The 19,440-nt window shown below is 39.5% G+C and overlaps 1 protein-coding gene across 14 annotated transcripts in view; it reads right to left on the bottom strand.

Moving 5' to 3' along the window:
- Positions 1 to 1,277: 1,277 nt before the first annotated feature.
- NEK1 (NIMA related kinase 1) overlaps positions 1,278 to 19,440 on the bottom strand; it is a 94,600-nt gene continuing 76,437 nt past the window's right edge. For 12 of the 14 annotated variants that reach the window (XM_039326473.1, XM_039326472.1, XM_039326477.1 and 9 more), the window contains 4 exons: positions 15,763 to 15,962; positions 6,621 to 6,754; positions 3,856 to 3,988; positions 1,278 to 2,393 (listed from right to left, as the gene is read on the bottom strand). In XM_039326473.1, coding sequence (XP_039182407.1) covers positions 2,380 to 2,393; positions 3,856 to 3,988; positions 6,621 to 6,754; positions 15,763 to 15,962 — 481 coding nt within the window. In that variant the 3' untranslated portion in view covers positions 1,278 to 2,379. Of the gene's footprint in view, positions 2,394 to 3,855; positions 3,989 to 6,620; positions 6,755 to 13,958; positions 14,232 to 15,762; positions 15,963 to 19,440 lie in introns of those variants that run through there. The other 2 variants (XM_039326480.1, XR_005554666.1) reach the window with 2 other exon arrangements.

The following is a 19,440-nucleotide window of genomic DNA, read 5'->3' on the forward strand; positions in this document are numbered from 1 at the left end:
GCACAACTCCTTGTACCGCCACAGGCAGAAGCCCTGCCAAACTCAGATGGGGCCAACGTTTGATCACCAAGCTGGACAGGCTGCATCTTGACCGGGTTGCCTCGGACTCTGCTGAGCCAAAGGCACCTCAGAATTTGCAAGTGGGTGACTGGATTTGGACCCGGAATTACGGGCAAGGGGCTTTGTGGGTGGCAGCCATGGTTGTTAAGGTGTCAGGACCACTCTCTTATGAGGTGGTCCTGGAAGATGGGCAAGTCATTCGCCGGCACATTGACCAGCTGCATCGGAGGCTAGCGAACCAGTCACTGGCTCAGGCCTCTCAAGAGGGCCGCATGCAAAGGGCATGCGACAGCGGCCCAACAGAGGAGCTTGCACACTCCAGCAGAACTCTTACTCAAGGAGACAGGGGAAAAGCCGTAGGAGAGCTTCCCCTGGACAGATACAGTATCTGCTGAACAGGACCGGCAAACTGCACTGAGAGACAGCCCTGCAGACTTTGCTGCACGATTGGACTTTGGTTTGGCTCGACCGGGACTGGCCAGCCAAAAGGACCCGAGTCAACCTGACTTCACTGGATCTCAGAGTCCTGGTCTACCCAGTTGGGCAGGTGAGCAGGTAGACCGGGAGACCCCTGCACCCCCTAGACATTCAGAACGGTCAAGAAGGCCGCTTAAATATCTGCAGGACTATGTCCAGCAATTGAGAGTTTGAGCCATCTAGGGGGAAGGGGTGTAATGTATTGACCACAACTGTTTTAAATCACTTGCTTAATGTCTGACCTGCATTGCTATATTATTTAACAGTTGCTGTTACTGAAAGCCAGACTGGCTGTCTCCAAGCTGATAATGAGGCTTGGGGCAGGAAACTGTTACTTTAAATCTATTGGTTGCCACCTAGAGGCTAACTGTATAAATAGCTGTGCAGCAGCCTTTAGGGCTGCTTCTCTTCTGAGTTAATAAACTTGTTTGCTGTTTCAACACTCTGCCTTGTTCAATGCCTAAAGAACCGAAGATATAACAGTGAACATTCCATGGAAAGCAATTTTACCTCAACTAACCATTATATAGTCAGTAACAAAGCTTCTTGCCTTTTGCCATCTGGAACCTACATTTATTTTCATAAAAGATATGTATATATTTCTCTATAGTTGCCTGGAGTGTAAACTAAATTTTAGTTTAAAATTCAAAACATAAATATGTGTTAATTTTATTTCTTTTTCCTGCAATATAAACATGGAAATTCATTAGCTGCATAAATCAAGAAAATCCAAACTATCATACAAACAACACCTTCAATATTTATTTCATATAATTAGAATTACTTTAAAATTTTAATTTTATGTTTATATACATTCCACTTTCCATTGTTAGTCAGGAAATACAGAATTATATTTTCAACATAAACCACTGTTATACAGCTGATTCAGCTGGTCAATACTATCTGTTACATACAATAAATGCTTTGATTCATCATCTTGCAGAAATTCTCTCTCCCCATTAAATAATTACTTTTCAGTGAGAAGCAGAGGAAATAAAATCCAGCTTCTCCCTTTTAAACAACCCAGCTATAGAATATGCATTTAACTTTCAAAACAACAGCAATATTACATTTGTTTCTGTTAGGATGGTCTTGTTACAGGGAAACAAAAAAGCAGCAGACTTAGCTGTGTACACAGTACTTTAATTAAAGAAAACTTCGTCCTGAAAGCTCCTTTGATTTATAGTGGAAAATCACTTCTGCTGCAAGCTGACAAAAGTAGTATTGAAACTGAGTTGAGGGATTTCAAAGAGAAAGATGATAAACTGATTAGGACATAAATACTGAGAATTGTAAATAATTTTACACATATTCTACAGCAAAATGAAAAAAAATAGTTTCTATTAAATGCATGTAAAATGTTCTACTAATTTCAGGGAAATTACTTCCATATTGTATGCACTTAAAATCAAGTAGTATTACTGAAAAATTGTCATTCTAAACAGAAAACAAAGTCATCTTTAAAAATTCCACCAACAGCAGTCAAGGTTGTTTAAACAAAAATATATTGTTTTGTTTGTTCCTTTTTACTGCTTTACTTAGCTACTATATAATCAGCATTTTCATACCTGATACTTTCAAATGGTAAATTATTTCTGAGTCAGTCTTTCTATTCCTTGTAATTCATTTTAAATAGAACACAGCCTTCAATGTGTTACTGAAGGAATGAAGCTATATATCAACAGATATTTATAAAATGGTGAAAAGAGTCGTGTTTTTTCCATTTTCTTCATGCTACCAAGAAGATTTTAAGTCTATCCCAATAAAGTGTTATTTTTGTTGTAGTTTATTACAGAATAAAATTCATACATCTGCTTTTGCTTAGAATGTCACCAAAACGTATTATTCATCATTGTCTGCAAAGAAAAATTTTAAAATATTTAATTATGGAAAAAACAGTTTAGCAAGCAGACTTTCAAAAATGCTAATCTACTAAAAGACGACAAACACCAACCTCTAAGAAATAATGAAAAGGTATTAAGTAAATAACAAGTCTGCTATTTTTATACGTCACTCTTCTCAGTTTAATTTTTAATTTTACCATGATTCATGTTGTTTTATATATTAAAGTTTTGAGGACATATACTTCACTTATATGAATCAAAAACTAATTTAAATAAATAGTTTGTTACAAATATAAGATTTACATAACAATCAGAAGACTATTTAGCTTGTAGCAAAATCATGTACCTTTCTCCCTTTATTTCTGCAACCTTCCACCTCTGTTTTAGAAGCTAACCATGGTGTAATATTAGATCTGCATTAATTTAACTTATTTATTTAGCATATGGTATGCATCAATTTAATGATAACCCTAGTTAGCCTTTAAATTAGATTTGATAAAGGTATTAGGAACAATACAACTCAATTTGTATTAAATATTAGGCAGCTGTAAAATTGTTTTATATTTGTTATGAAAGAATCTCAGGAACTGGCAAAATCCTGTTTTTTCCTCTTTTAATAACAGGCAAAAGATCAAGTTCAATATTAACATTGCACCAAGTCAATATACATAAATACACAAAACACTGTACATTTTAGTATATTTACTTTCTGCAGTATGAAAATATCTAATAAGATTTCCATTAGAAACATTAAATAGAAAAATGTACACTTACAAATTGCAGTATGACAAATTAGACTAAGTTCTATCCAAAGAATGGGCAAACCCAAGCTGAAGATACTACTGCATAGAATCCTATTAATCAGCAGAAATTTGGCAACTTTTAAAATATTATAAAGTAGTTCTATATTCACTTTAATATTTGCCAGTAAAAATATACAATTTTCTAGAGTATATAACAGTGGTGGCAAACCTATGGCATGGATGCCAGAGGTGGCACTTGGAGCCCTCTCTGTGAGCACACATGCCGTTGCCCAGCCTTGCCTCCTCCTGCGACCCCCTCACCAGCAGGCCCCTGGAGAGTTGCCCGAGCATGGCCCATGCAGAGCAGCGCAGTCAAGGACATGGCAGCCAGGCAGCGTAGACAAGACTCTGCCCTCACGCCCCATCGCGCACACTTGATGCTGTGTGGCACAGGCAGAGGGCGTGGCCGCCATGGCGCTGCTGGGCTACCTGGGCGATCTGTGGTGGGCCCTGGAGGCAGTGAGTGGCCCTGTGGGCAGGCAGGGTGGGGGCGGGCAGGGGGTGTAGTGGGAGCGGGGCCAGTTTTGGGGCACTCAGTCTCTAAAAGGTTCGCCATCACTGGTATATAGAAACCACTGTCGTGCAACAAAAAAAATGGCACAACTTGCTAACCATGAATAGGCAGTCAGCAGAAAAATAATGCTGAGAACATGTGCTTGTCAGATACTTACCTTCCTGGTATGCTCCATCTGCCATTACTAAATGGAGAATTTTAGCATATTGATGTTTATGTTCAGTTCCTAAAATATTTTGAACTATTGTTGAACAAGTATCAATGCTTTCATCTTCATCTTCATGTATAGCCTAGAAAATAAGGCATAGAAACTTAACCTAACAAAATATTATAAGCTCACAAACTTTCCTCATCCAGATCCAACAAGGCACCATAACTGCTAATATTTTTTTTGCTAAAGTCTAAGCAGAAACTGTCATTATTAAACTATCTTTTCAGTGGAAAAGCTGGGAAGGGGAGTAGAAGTTATGGAGGACTGTCTCTAAATCATGTTATTCAGAAAATGATTAGCAGAAGACATACAGGATTCTCTACCAGCCAGAAATTATCAAGGATCAACATAGATAGGCCTCCAGCTCTTGAACACAATGAATTACTTAGAATATCCTTAAGAAACTGTATGTTAAAACTCATTTGAAAAATAACTATATTAGCTTAATTTCATTAAAAGAGTTCTTGTATTATGAAAGAGATCATTATTAGATAATAATTTTGCTCTCTTGAGACTTCCCGAGGCAGCCTATATGGACGTCTGGAAGGCAAGCTCTGTCTTCCACGTTCAGTTTTGCTTTGTTGGGGGACCCTGGAAAGGGTTGAAAGTCACCCTGTACGGATGACCAGCAAGGAGGGGATCCCCCTTGGATCGTGGGAGGGCGGTAGCTCTTCTGTTTGATCCAGGGCAGCCCTCCAAACCGGCAGACGAAAGACCGGCCACAGCAATATGGCTTGTCACTAGGCTGCAGACAGCCGAAGTCACACTTACCATCAGGCAATTTTAAGGCAGCGCGGACAAGACTGGGTGAGATCTACCTCTCTTAAATCCTAACTATTTTCTTTACCTGCAAAAGCTGCCTTAAGTACTTTCCCCCCTGTGGAGAGGGAAGGGAGATTTTACCCCTCCCTCTAAAAACAGCGGCAACTGACTATCCAGGGGAGTTTTTAAAAAGTTGCAAGAATAACCTGATCCTAATTGGAATTTTATTTCTTAAAGTTTGTGGATTAAAAGACTTTCTACTTTTAATGAAGATCTGGGTTTTTACTTATAAAAAAGAAATAAAGCTGAAAAGATTATAAAAACTTCGGACCTAAAGGAAAAATTTAAATATAGGGAGACCCTATAACATCTTGTGGCTAAACCTGATATTACACCTGTTATTGTTTAAAAGAGACTGGCAGCCTAGACAATAGATAAGACTTATAACCTTGAGACACTTACCAGCAGTGAAGCCCAGCTGTGTTCCATACTCACTGAATTTTTTTTTTATATTTTCTGATTGCAAAGCCTTTAATCTAACACATTACTAACAGAATATGGAGGAAGATCAGGAACAGATTCTCTTTATGCTGAAAGCGATTTACCAAACTATTCTTATAGCTACTGAAGAAATAAAAGGTTACAAAATAGAAGGGGATGTCAGCCCAGATACATGAACTCAAATTTTGATTACAACTGAAAAATCAACTACACAGAATATAATGGAAAAAGTGGATCAATTAAATACTATGACTGAGGATTTAATTGATCAACAAGTATAGTCAATGGAAAACCCAGAAAAAGGACTGACAAAATGGAAAAGGGAAAAGATTTTCTAAATAAATCAGAAGAAACCTGAGGATCAAGAAGAACAACAAACTGAAGAGAAGATAAACAGTTTAAGACAACTACATCAAGATGAAAAAATAGAGAGACAATTTGTTAGTCCTCTCAAAAAAATGGCGATCAGATGGTTTTTTTCTATGTCAAACAACATACATAATAACACAAAGAGATTTATTTGATGACTCAAAAGCATGGACATGGAATACAATTTGGCAAAGAAAGAAAGCTAGAATAAGACTGAAGAAAATTGGGGTTTTGACTTACTAGTGAGAATTAAAATAGAATATTCTCAAAATAGATAAGATGTGTACCTTGAATATTAGAAATTGTTATGAGTTGAGTTAAAGTATACTTTGGTTATTTAGAACTTGGAAATATAAACATTAATAGTTAAATTTGAATATTGAATATAAAGGCAATTAAAATATATATAAACTAGGAATGTATTGATGAATGTAACAAATATGTTTTTTATTTAGTGGTAATAATAAAAATTATTAGCTTAAATATAAGATAGTATATTGGGAGAAAAAAGAGGAAATTAAATGTTGAAATGATAAATTTTGGTTATTAAATTTAAGATATTTGGAAATTATCAGAAAATAAGAATATTATATTGTATTGTATTATATTGTATTAATAATAACCAGTTGATGTAAGATCCAGGGATGAATTGTGATAAAGGGAATTGGGGTTATTTAAAATTTGAAAACCTATTAAATGTTAAATTTAAATATTTATGGGAAACTAAAAATTGGGAAAAACTTATCAGGACATTGATTATCTAAAAGGATTGAATGTTAAAATGACTAAGATATGAATAAACTAAAAATTATTGATAAATGTAAGAAAGCTATTTGTATTAAATTGATATAATAAGAATTGTATTAATTCAAATGTGAGACGGTAAATACCAAGGGAAAAAGAGAGGAAATATTTAATGTAATGGTTTGTGATTTGTACTAAAGAAATTTGTATGTTATTGAATTATGAATCAACCCAACCACCACACCGCTTTTCAAAAATGTAAATGTAAAACTGGAAAATTAATAATCTTTTTTTAAAAATTGCTCTCTTGTCTTCATATTAAACATTCTACAAACCTTTATTTCTTCATAAATTTTGATGAATTTTTCAAAACCTATTTCTCTCTCCAGGTTATATCTCAGTTCTTCTAGATGACTGAACACACTATTATATTCCTCACATTCGCTGGCATTATCACCATCGCTATTGTCTATAAAAAATATAAGAAAATATTTTAGCATTCCAATTTTTATTGTAGCAATACTTATTTGTCTTTTTTCCAGTTCCTGACTAAATTTTGAAGTTGTTATACTCACACTTATTTTGAATATTTTATAGTTTCATATGACCATATGCAAATATAACAATAAAACAATATGGCTGCATAGGTAAGTGTCAAAGTAGCAATAGTAATAGCACTTAGACTTATATACCACTTCATAGTATTTACAGCACTCTCTGAGCAGTTTTCAGAGTCAGTATATTGCCCCCAACAATCTGAGTCCTCATTATATCAAAGGATGGATGGAAAGCTGAGTCAACCTTGAGCTGGTCAAGATCAAACTCCTGGCAGTGAGCAGAATCAGCCTGCAACACTGCATACTAACCACTGCACTACCATAGCTCCTGTAGTAGTCACTACTCTGCTTGGAACAATGCAATCTAAACATTTATCATTTATTTAAATCAGTATAAATTGGTTAAATTCAATTACTTTTAAGAACTAATTACAATGTACACTCATTTCCATGCATTTACAATTATTATTTCAAAAGTATCAAGTTTAGAGTACAATATACTAAAGAATATTAAAAAATTAACCATAGAGATCTTGTCTAGGCATCTGTAAGCACAGAATATTCCCAGGAGGGGGAAGAATCTGTCATTCAAGAACAGAGACGTAAACGTCCAGTTTATAAAAATGAAGTACACAAACTCAAGCAGCATTTAACATTAAAAAACAAAATAAAATCAATTCACATTTACACCTATTAAGAATTAGTTAATTCACATCAAGATCTTGTATCTATGTAATAACCATTGATTGCAACCAATCATTAATGACTGTGTAGACTGGAATGAGATTTTTTAATCTGCAAGGTGGTAATAATATTATATTGTAAGGATCTACCTCAGCTAAGCCACCCAAGAAAGCAGAACTCTTGAAACAGGCATTGTCTCAAAAGGAACTTTTATTAGGGGCTAGTGATAGCAGGGAAAAGAAGGTGCGGTTACTTCTGATTTAGCACTATTGTATTCTGGCATCCTAGACAGAGCATCTGCCGGGAAATTCTTGCTCCTAGGAAGGTAATGAATTGTAAAATTGAAGGTGGAAATGCTGAGACCACCTGCTTGCTTAGAGGACAGCTTCCTAGGGGTTTTCATAGCTTCGAGATTTTTGTGATCAGTCCACACCTGAAATGGTATTTTACTCCCCTCTAGAACAGAGCTTTTCAACCAGTGGTATGGGTACCACATGTGGTACATTGGCACTTGGCAGGTGGTAGGTGATCATCCTAGAAAAGTGGTAGCAGGGGAGGGGAATGAATTGAACCAGTGGCAGCACCGCACAAGCCTGAGAGAGAGATGGCTGGAGCTACAGGGCTGTCAGGGCTCAGCGGAAGCACCAGGATCAGTGCCGCTTTCCAGCTGATCAGCACTTCTTCGGGGCTGTCAGGACTCAGTGGAAGCACCAGGATCAGCGCCAGGCTCCAGCTGGAGCTCAGCGCTGATCCTGGCACTTCTGATGAGCCCAGAAGAAGCGCCGATCAGCTGGAATGTTGCAGCATCTCCAGGGTCTTGTGATTTACATTCAGGTGCTTGGCAACTGATTCATATTTATGATGGTCACAGTGTCCCAGGGTCATGTGAAGTGACCAAACCCTGCGGCAACCACCCAGCAGATGGGTGGAATAAAAATCAAACACTTCCCACCCCACCTCCACTGCCAATCCCCAACAGAAATGCTCACAACAATGAAAACCTTGAACAGGAGGAAGAGCGCCACTGGGTAGGCAGGCAGGTGTCTTGCTCGGTTGTGACTTGGGGGGCACTTTTTTCAGTGCCATTGTAACTTCGAACAGTCATTAAGCAAACTGTTGTAAATTGAGGACTATCTATACTTTATCACTTTTTTCCTTTTTTGGGGGGGTCATCAAGTTTTTGACACCTTTCTAGGCGACTGGTGTACTTGGATATTGCCGTATCCTAAAAGTGGTACAATGGGTGAAAAGGTTGAAAAGCCCTGCTCTAGAAAATGCCTCCAGATCAGAAGGGCCCATCGCACAGCATAGGCTTCCTTCTCCCAGGCCGCCCACCGTTGCTCAGTCTCAGACAGTTTTTTAGAGGTGTAAGCACAAGGCTGCAGTTGGCCCTCCTTGTTTCTCTGGAGGAGAACCACTCCCCCGGCCATGTCGCTAGCGTCAGCCTGAATAACAAAAACTTTCTCCGGGTCCATGTGCTTCAGTACTGGCTCTGCCAAGAAAAGCCTCTTTAGTTTCTCAAACACTGCTTGACAATCCCCTATCCATTTCAGCGGCTGGCTGGGTTTGGGTTTGTCCCTGCCTTTGGTTTTCAAGAGGTTTGTGATGGGGAGTGCAATTTGTGCAAATGAAGAAGCTCTGTAATTGCTTCCTAGTACAAGAGGGAGCCCATTCCAGCATGGCTTGCACGAACATCTGTACCGGGTTGTGCTGGTATATCTGGACGATATACTCATCTATTCCCAAACATTGGAGGAGCATGTGAAATTGGTGCGCACTGTGCTGAAAAAATTGTTAGATGCCCGGCTATATTGTAAGCTATCAAAGTGCGAATTTCACAAGGAGCGCATTGAATACCTAGGATTCCGAGTTTCAGCAGCCGGTATAGAGATGGATCCCAGTAAAGTACGAACTGTATTAGAGTGGCAAGCCCCAAAGACCCGCCGTCAATTACAACGGTTCTTGGGGTTTGCTAATTTCTATCGGCAATTTATTCCCTCTTTTGCTGATGTGGCACTCCCATTGACCCAGCTATTGCGTACCAAGCATATTGCAGGGAAACCCCGCCCGGGACAATCCTTGAACTGGACTGTTGCTTGTCAAAGAGCATTCGAGTCCTTAAATACATTATTCGCTCAAGAACCTGTATTAGTACATCCAGATCCGGGGCGGCCGTTTGTTGTACAGGCCGATGCGAGCGACGTGGCAGTCGGAGCGGTATTATTGCAGCGCAATGACCAAGGTATTCTACAACCTTGCGCTTATACCTCCAAGAAGTTCACTGATACAGAAAGACGCTGGGCGGTATGGGAAAAGGAAGCGTTTGCCGTGAAATGGGCCCTGTCCACGTGGCGCCATTTGTTGGAGGGCGCACAGCATCCCTTTGAAGTGTGGACAGACCACAAGAATTTAACGGTCCTCCAGACACCGAGGAGATTAGCTCCCAAACATGTTCGTTGGGCGCAATATTTCCAACGATTTAGGTTTCATTTTAAAGTTGTTCCAGGAGGGAAGAATTTCTTAGCAGACGCACTCTCACGTCTGCCACAATACGACAGCAAAAAGGAAGAGGTGATCCAAGCTATCATGCCTTCTGGCAGTGTTGAAGTCATACGAGCAGATGCCTGCGAAAAAACGACAGCATTCGAGGATGAAGTAAAGTCTGCTTTGTTAAATGACTCTTGGTCACTAGCTAATCCTGGATTGTTGACCTACCGAGATGGTTTAGCTTGGCACGGTGATAGACTATACATTCCACAGCGGTTACGGGACCGAGTGTACCACCGGTGCCATGATTCCAAATTAGCAGGCCATTTTGGGTTTTTGAAAACATTACATTTGGCGAGACGGCAGTTCTGGTGGCCGAGTTTGCAGAAGGACATTGAAAGCTATGTGAAAGGGTGTCATATTTGTGCACAGGCGAAGGTAATTCCTAAAAAACCAATGGGATTATTCCAGTCAGTGTCTAATCTAACTCGGCCATGGCAGGACATTGGGATGGACTTTATAGTAGATTTACCAAATGTAAAAGGATATACAGTTATATGGATGGAGGTAGATTTATTTTCAAAGCAGGCCCATTTCATACCGTGTAAGGGACTACCATCGGCGAGGAAATTGGCTAAAATGTTCGTACACCAAGTGTTCCGACTGCATGGGGCGCCTCGCCGGATTATTTCGGACCGAGGTGTCCAATTTACAGCTCATTTTTGGCGGCAATTTCTGAGGTTTATTGGTACCACACAAGGGCTGAGTTCTGCATATCACCCTTGTACTAATGGGGCGGCGGAGCGGGCCAATGCGGCTATAGAGAGATATCTCCGATGTTACGTGTCTTACCAACAGTCCAATTTGGTAGATTTGGTACCATTTGCGGAGATTGCGTATAACAATGCGGTACATAAAAGTACTGGCCTAACCCCATTCCAAGTGGTATATGGACATGATATTACTCCACCGGAAAGTAGAAACCGGGAAACCCAGGTCGGTCAACCAAATGAGTGGTTGTCGTGAGTAGGTAAGGTTTGGAGTACAGTACGACACGCTCTGCAGCGGGCAGCTCAGACACCAAAGTATCAGGCAGATAAAGGTCGCAGAATGCCATTTCAATTATGGGCAGGCAACCTGGTATATTTGTCAACCAAGTATATTAAGTTGCAGGTGCCATGCAGAAAATTAGCACCAAAATACATCGGACCATTTCGTATACTCCAGATCCTCAATCCTGTGACGGTGAAGCTCCACTTACCGAAACTACTTGATAAGATACACCTGGTTTTTCATGTAAGTTTGTTGAAACCCATGGGAGGACCGTCCCATGAGACACCCCCAGGACCTGTTACGCCAGGACGATATGAAATACAGGACATAATTGATTCGCGAGTAAGGGGGGGTAGACTCTATTATCTGATATTGTGGAAGGGATACCCTCTGTCCGAAGCCTCTTGGGTAGAAAAACACGATATATCCGCCCCTGATCTAATCCGTCGGTATCACAGAGCACTACCACACAAACCAGGGGGTGACTAGAAAGGTTATTGTATGTGAACATTGGCATGATTAATCAATTTCCCATTTCTCACCTTCAGGGGGCCCTGTGGTGAGGGGGGCCGAATGTCAGACCCAGTGTGATACTTACCTTCCAAAGTCCAGAATGTTCCAGTTAACCCTGTGTTCCAGCCGAGTCCGGTAGCTTCGTGAGCTACATCGCCAACAGCGGCGGCTGAACGGGTCACATGAACATCCTATGTTGCCAGCACATAACCGGATGGAGGCTACATAGAAATGGAATATGGAGAAGCCGACTGCTGTTAAAACTGTTATGGCTTATGTTGCTGGAACCGTGACTCTGTGAATGATGGGAACTGGGACGCTGGGTCTGACAACGCTTGGATACCGGGAGGGGGTATTATAGGAAGAGATTGAGTGGGACATTAGGGATGAGAATGGCGTGAATGGAACGCATGGACTCAATGCAAGGTTTGAATATAAGTACTAGCTGGATCGGAGCGTGGACTCAATGCAAAGTTTGAACATAAGTACTAGCTGGATCGGGGCGTGGACTCAATGTAAGGTTTGAACATAAGTACTAGCTGGATCGGGGAGTAGGTAAGGTGGAGGACTATCACAAGGCAGGTATGGGGAGGGGGACAGGTGGATACCAGATGACCAATTAACCGTCAATTGGGGTGTGTACTCTGGGTGTGGTGGAGGAATGTATTTAGGGCAATGAATGGAGCTTCGTTCCAGTGCTAACTTAGTTTCAACATAGTGAATAAAGCTTGTTGAATACTGCAACGTTCCTGTTTCCTGGCTTTCGCGAAGCGCGGTTAGGACGTTCTGTTAGTGATTGGGGTCTTGACTCTCCTGAGAAGTATTCCCAACTTCCCTACCAGTTTTGAGCTGATTAAGCAGCAGGTGCATCCCAAGTCCAGTGAAGCTGCTGACTTTACTCTCTTACCGGTGCCTGGTATGGACAGTTCTAAGGGCATGGTTAGGGGATTGATCGGCCCACTTACCAAGGAGTCATTCTCGTAGTCACTCTCCACCACCCCCAGGTCATCATTTGGTGGAGTCGGAGCTTGACCCTCTACCCTGCGGACCCAGGGGAGCTCTACGGACTCCTCGAACACTATCACCAGCTCCCTTGGGTGCAGTGTGGGTCTTCCCACCAGTTGATGGTCACCTTTCTTCGCTGATCCTTTGCTGCGGCCGACTGTTCAATGCCCTTCCTTTCCACATTTGAAGCCCGCCATGGAGTGGGGTGGGGTCAATGTTGCCCGTACAGTATCACCTCTCCTCTCAGGTGTTGGATTGAAGCTGGTTCTCACCGGGCAGTGCTGATTTTGCATTTATCTATTTCCACCTTCTCTGCCAGGAGGCTTCATGGGCTACACAGGCATTGTACAGGTCTTTGTTCAGGCCATCTTGGAAATAGCTCACCAGGATGTCTTCTGACCAGTTTAAGCAGCTGGCCAACTTGGAATTCCTCCATGTACTCAGCTACTAATCGTCGCCCTTGCTTCACCGTTTTTATGCGGTCATGAGCTTTCCGGTCTGCTGGGCGATCTTTGAAGTGGTGTCGGAGGGCTGCCATAAACCAGTTAAAATTTCCTAGTTCTGGAGCATTGCTGTTGTAGAGGGTCACCATCCTGTCAGCCGCAGTGTCTTCCATCGCTAGGGTGATCACTCTTTTTCCTCAGGGTTCTCCTGCATACCTGAATGTAGGTGAATACCTGGGCTAGGAAGAACCCCAATCACTTGGGATTCCTGTCGAATTTCACCCCCAACAGAATTGGCTTCACCTCCAGTTGGAGTACAGCCCCTCTGGGTCTTTGGGGCGGTCGTACCCATTGTGCTGCTACTGCAGGGGGGGCAGCCGCCACCGCAGGCCCCGTTAGCTCTTTACCAGCTTCCTCCTCTGTTTCTTCCTCTGATTCTGTTTGCTCTTTCAGTTGGGCTTTTAGTTCCTTGAAGGACTCCTGCACCTATTCCATTGTCTGCTTTAAGATTGCTTTCATCATTTCTGACTTTGGATCCACTAGTTCCTTTTCAAGAGAGGTAGGCTCTTGGTTTTTCTTCTTTGCTTTCTTCTTTCCTCTGCCTTGTGTGACAGTTATTTTCTGAGCCTTTCCTTCCTAGTGTTCTTTCTTTCTGACCCTGAGCAACCACCTAGCTTGATCACCTTCTGCCAAGCGTTCCGCCACTCCCAGGTCCCTGGAAGTGCTTTCCCCGGGGTCTGCCAGAGCGATATCTCTGCTCCAGCTTTCCATTTTGCCCTCTTTCATTTTGCTGCTAGGAAGGGGCACATCGGTTGCAATCCACCTCGGTAGAGCAGCTGCCTCTCTGGGCTGGGCACTATGCAGACCTTGCCTTATGTAAGGACTTGCCTCAGCTAAGCCACCCAAGAAAGCAGAACTCTTGAAACAGGCATTGTCTCAAAAGGAACTTTTATTAGGGGCTAGTGATAGCAAGGAAAACAAGACAAGGTCTGAGGAAAACCCACGAAAGCAGTATATTAAAAGCAATATTCAATACTCCTCCCCCCAGAGTCCCAGTGTTAATTTGAATTCCAGCCAATCCACAGGTGGCATAGTGCTTTGGTAACTGGGTTCTTTGGTGTGTTCTTTCAAGGTCTCTCTTGCTTTCATTTCCTTCTGGCTCCAAGCGCAACTGTCTCTCAGATAAGGGTGATACGTTCCATTCCTTGGGGGAAGGGTACAATAGCAAGACAGTGCAAAGCATCCCCAAAGCATCCCCCCTCCCAACAGAATGGCAGGCCATAAAGAAAGGTTACAGATTCAGGAATAGGCATAGGGAAACAATGATTTTCTTTGAGGACATGACATGTATATTGAAAATAATAATCTTTAAATTGTGCTGCCTTGAATTTCATCAGATCTTTTTCAGAAGATTATATTAAGTAATTCCCACTTAACTGCACAATGGAATTCTGGGGACAGAGCAACACAAGCAGGTTATTCCTATGGCAATATTTATTAAAAGTTTGCTCAATATAAAATAGCACTAATGAAAGTAAGAAATGTTATAATATTAAAATCATCTATCACAGTGATTCTCAAGCTTTCTAATGCCGCGACCCCATAATACAGTTCCCCATGTTGTGGTGACCCCCAACCACTTATATATCACCGGGTGCCAGGGGCATGGCCAAAGAAAAGGGGGAAAAATGGCAGACATCCTTGTTTGGCAACCCCCATGAAATGGTCGTTCGACCCCAAATGGGGTCCCGACCCACAGGTTGAGAACCACTGATCTATCAGAAAAGGACCCTGAAGGGCACTGAATTCTACTCTCCACTCAGAACAGGAATCAAAATTAAAGCATACAGGCAACTGTCTACCTTCTGCTGAAACCCATCCAATTAAGAGCTACCCACCAGCTTTGGATAATTTAAATGCTGTGTTAATTATTTTTCCCAACAGTCAATCAAAATCTAATTTCTTGTAACTTAAATCTATTATTCCATGCCCTGTACTTGGAATGTGAAAGAACAAGTCTTGAATTACTTGCAACATCTTTTCGGGTATCTGAAGGATGAATTTCCACCCTTGTATCTAAACATCCTCAGTTCTTTTCATCTTTCTTCATAAGTTTTAACTTTTAATCTTCTTTGAGTCTTTAGCAATTTTTCTGAATTGTTCTTAAAGCGTCATGTCCAAAACTGGACATAATATTTGAGATTGATTATAACCAATGGAAAATAAATAATTGTTTCCCATTATCATACTGAAAAATCTTCAAATATTTGCCATATGTCTTAACTATTTTGTATATCCAATTGAATAACTTAAGACTATACACACCTTCAACAATTTTCACACACTGCACAAATCTCAAAGTCAAATGTGATAAGACATTCACTACCTGTAAACTGTTGCACTATAAAATTAGAAACATCAGTTTTGAAGGATGCTGACCCGTTAGTCCTAAATATGCAGTGGTATATTGGACAGCGCTTCAGTATGATCTGTTTTAAGAACATTCTTATTCACATCTGTAGTAATGGGCAATCTATATTAGAGTACCACACTATTCTCTTTTTAATGGCCATTTTGCAATTATCTACATGGACAACAATAATTCAATTATCTCAACATAGTCCTAATGATTTGTCCTTGACGTTAATTTTGTTTAAACATCATACAAGGTGAAGACTGACTCACAAACTTTCAGACATAGCTTTCTATAAAACAATTACAGAACTGAAACCTACCTGAATGCCATTCTTCATTAAAAGCACTCTCACTACTGAAATTGTTGCCATCCTCCTCCACCTCTGTATCATTTCCTAGGCATTCAGCTTTTAATGTTGTTTCTTCCTCCTCACTAAATTCATCACTGGGTTGCTCTCGAAGTAACTGCTCCATCGATGCCTGAAGCTCTTGCAAATCTGTATCTGTCTCCCCAAAAATACTGTAATACAATGTTTTTGGCTATTACTTTAATCAAGAGAATAAATTTTTCAGAAATGTTGAAGCTAAATCTGCAAAGTATGTTTTTTTATCCACAATAATAGCTAATACTGATCATAGACAACAAAGACTCTGCCATGTGGTTATTCTGTCATGTAGTTACTGCACTAAAATCACTCTATGGATATTTTATATGATTTGCAAATTACACCCTTATCTGATCATGTGGATAATAATCAGAAAAGTATTTTGCACTAGAAATATTAAACAGATATGGGAAATATAAGTGATCAACTCATTCATAAATTTAGTTTTGGATCTTGTTCAAGTGAACAGCTTTATAGAAGTAAATATGCTATAGACTGAAATGTATCACATGAATTGGACCTTAATTATGCTTAGATGAATGCTGAACATTTTACAGATAATTTCTTTTCCATTTATTCAATTTAACTTCAGTCTTATGGATTCAAACAGTTGAGGTTCTTTGCTTTAGAAGTAGAACCATTTTAACACTGAAATCAGTAATACGAAGTGCAAGTAAGTTGGATTGACAAAGAAAAGCCAATACAAACTTAGTTATCTTCGCTTTCTCAGCTTAAAAGGAGTCATAATTGAAAACTTCATTCTTTGTCTCATTGTCATACAGATAGATCTTAGCAGAGAGGCCTGCTTAGGCCTTAACAAGAAGAGAAATTTTCTGAAATATAATATATGTGAGCAAACAAGTTTCTATTTCAGGACAGGGTGTGTGGTTATAACAAATAAATGGAAAATCCCAAATTCTAAACTTGAATTTCTCAACCATTTTGCAAGAACACAAGAAAGATTTTAATTAAATGTGATTATTTCTCTCCATGAATAAAATAATTAGCTTTTACGAAACAAAAATGGTATGCAGCCACTGAGATAAAGGAGAATGGATACAAACTGTTACAAGACATAGGTTTTGAATATTTAAGAACTGCTTTATAAACCAAGAAATTCACAAATAACTGTGCAACTGGATGTACTACTTTGATGAGAATGTGAGTTGCAAACCTTCACATTCACGACTAATACCTGACATCAGCTTACATGCTAACCAGTATCTTAGTTTAAATATATACAGTACATCTCCTGAATGAAGGTGACTTGCTCTGTCTTTGAGAAGGAAAAATCTGAATTATTTTAAACACTGAGCAGAAGTTGATGAAGAAATTAAGAAATTGTTGCTGGACTAAAACTGAGAAAAGAGATTAACACCGTTTCTGAAAGCTTCAGATTAAAGATTGGAATTTCCAGAGAAAAAAGTAAAGCCCAGTTAAAAGGAAGCAGTGAAATTCAAGAAAAATTATTATTTTGATAGAAGTAAGTCAATATGTTTTTAACTAGCTGACTTTCAGTTTGCCATTGCAGTGCCGCGGACGCTGGAAGACGAGCTCCATCTTTCGCGTCCGATTTTGTCCCACTGGGGGACCCTGGAAAGGGTCAAAAGTCACTCTGTAGGGGCGACGAGCAAGGAGGGGACCCCTGCTTGATCACAGGAGGGTGGTGGCCCTTCCGTTGGATCCAGGGAAGCCCTCCAAACCGGTGGGGGAAAGACCAGCCATAGCAATATGGTTCGTCACTAAGCTGTTGACAGCTGAAGTCAAAATCACCACCAAGCACCTTTAAACAACGCGGATGAAACTGGGTGAGATCTGATCTTCTCTTTAAGAGTCTAAGTACTTTTTCCTGTAAAAGCTGCCCAAAATATTTTTTTCCCCTGTGAGGAGAGAGGGAAGGGAATTTCTACCCTACCCTCTAAGAACAGCGGCAACTAACTACCAGGGGAAAAGAGCAATTGTAAGAACAATTTTAATCTAATTGGATATATATGCTTTTGAAACTTGGGGATGAAAAGTGTTCCTATTCTTACTGGAGACGTTTGTTTTTATCTAAAAAAAAATAAGATTTGAAAAACTATCATAAAAACTTTGGACTTAAAAAAATTTAAACAGACATCTTGTGGTGAAGTATGGAATTACTTGTTATTGTTTAAAAGAGACTTGGCTTGAAGCCAGAAAAAAACTTCTCTAACCTTGACAGCTACCACCTGTGAAAATCTCAGCTGCAAAGAAGGAACTTTTGCGCAGCATATCTGACTTGTTTGTATTATGAATGCAAACTTTTACTGACTTTCAGAGCTATACGTGGGGAATTGCTTTCCTATTTCTTTACCTGAGAAGCATATGTTATCACAGGAGATGATGGAATACCTTGGACTATAAACTCTTACTTGACAAACAATTTCTACTATAAAGGCCACCTATAATACATGAAATAGATGTCCCATACTTAGTTATAAAAAACAAAAAACTATTCTTAAAGTTTGATTCTAAAGTCTTCAACTTAACATACTATCAAGAGAATATGGATAAAGATCAGGAAAAAATCCTTTCCATGTTGAAATCAATACACGAAACCATTCTTTCAGCTTGTGACAAAATAAGATGCAACATCAAGGAACAAGATGCCAGCTTAAATATACAAACACAGATCTTGACTACAACCAAAGAACTAACAATGCAGAAAATAACAGGAGAAGTGGAACAACTAAATACTAAGACAGAGGACTCAACTGACCAATAGATTCAGCCAATGGAAAAATCAGAAAAAGGAGTGACAACGCTGAAAGTGGAAAAGACCTTTTACAAAAATCAGAAGAAATTTGAGGAAAAGGAAGAACAGATTGAATGGAAGAGAAACCTATCAGGACAATTGTGGGAAATTGGAGTAATAGGGAGGCGATCTATGAATACAAATGGGCTAGTTCTTCCAAAAAAACTACAACCAACTGGTCTTTCTTATTCCAAATAATATATATAATAATAGAGGGAGAACTATGATGATTCAGAAGCATTGACAGGGAAGGTTAGTTGGCAAAGAAAGAAAGCCAGAGTAAGACTGAAGAAAATAAGGGTTTTGATTTATTAGAGGGGATTTCATATTACTAACTAGAGGGTTGAATATGGTGGAAAATAGATAATTTTTAGAAAATAAAATAACATTATAATTGAATAGGTAAGATATGTAACAAGACTAATAGACTTAGATATGAAAAGGGAAAAGGGAGAAGTTGAGATAAGGGAAATTTTGGTCATCTAATATAAAATATTTGGAAATCAGTTGAAAATAAGAATTCTGTTTGCCCAATATGAGATAATAGATATTACCAGAAAAAGAGAGGGAGTATTTGAGCTTTTAAAAATTAGACCTAAAGGAAAAAATGTATGTATATTACTGATTTATTGGTTAACCCAGACAATACTATGTTTTGATTTATTATAGGGTATACTGTATTATTAATGATGGTTTAATATGGTGGAAAATAGATAAATTTTAGAAAACAGAATAAGACTATATTCAAATAGATAAGATGTGTATTTAGAATATTAGATTTTGTTGTGAAAATGGAAAAAGGAAGAAGTTGAGATAAGGGAAACTTTGTTTACCTA

The sequence above is a fragment of the Crotalus tigris genome, unplaced genomic scaffold, assembly GCF_016545835.1.
Source record: "Crotalus tigris isolate CLP2741 ecotype Arizona unplaced genomic scaffold, ASM1654583v1 scf7180000024341.3516292, whole genome shotgun sequence".
NCBI classification, from domain to species: Eukaryota; Metazoa; Chordata; class Lepidosauria; order Squamata; family Viperidae; genus Crotalus; species Crotalus tigris.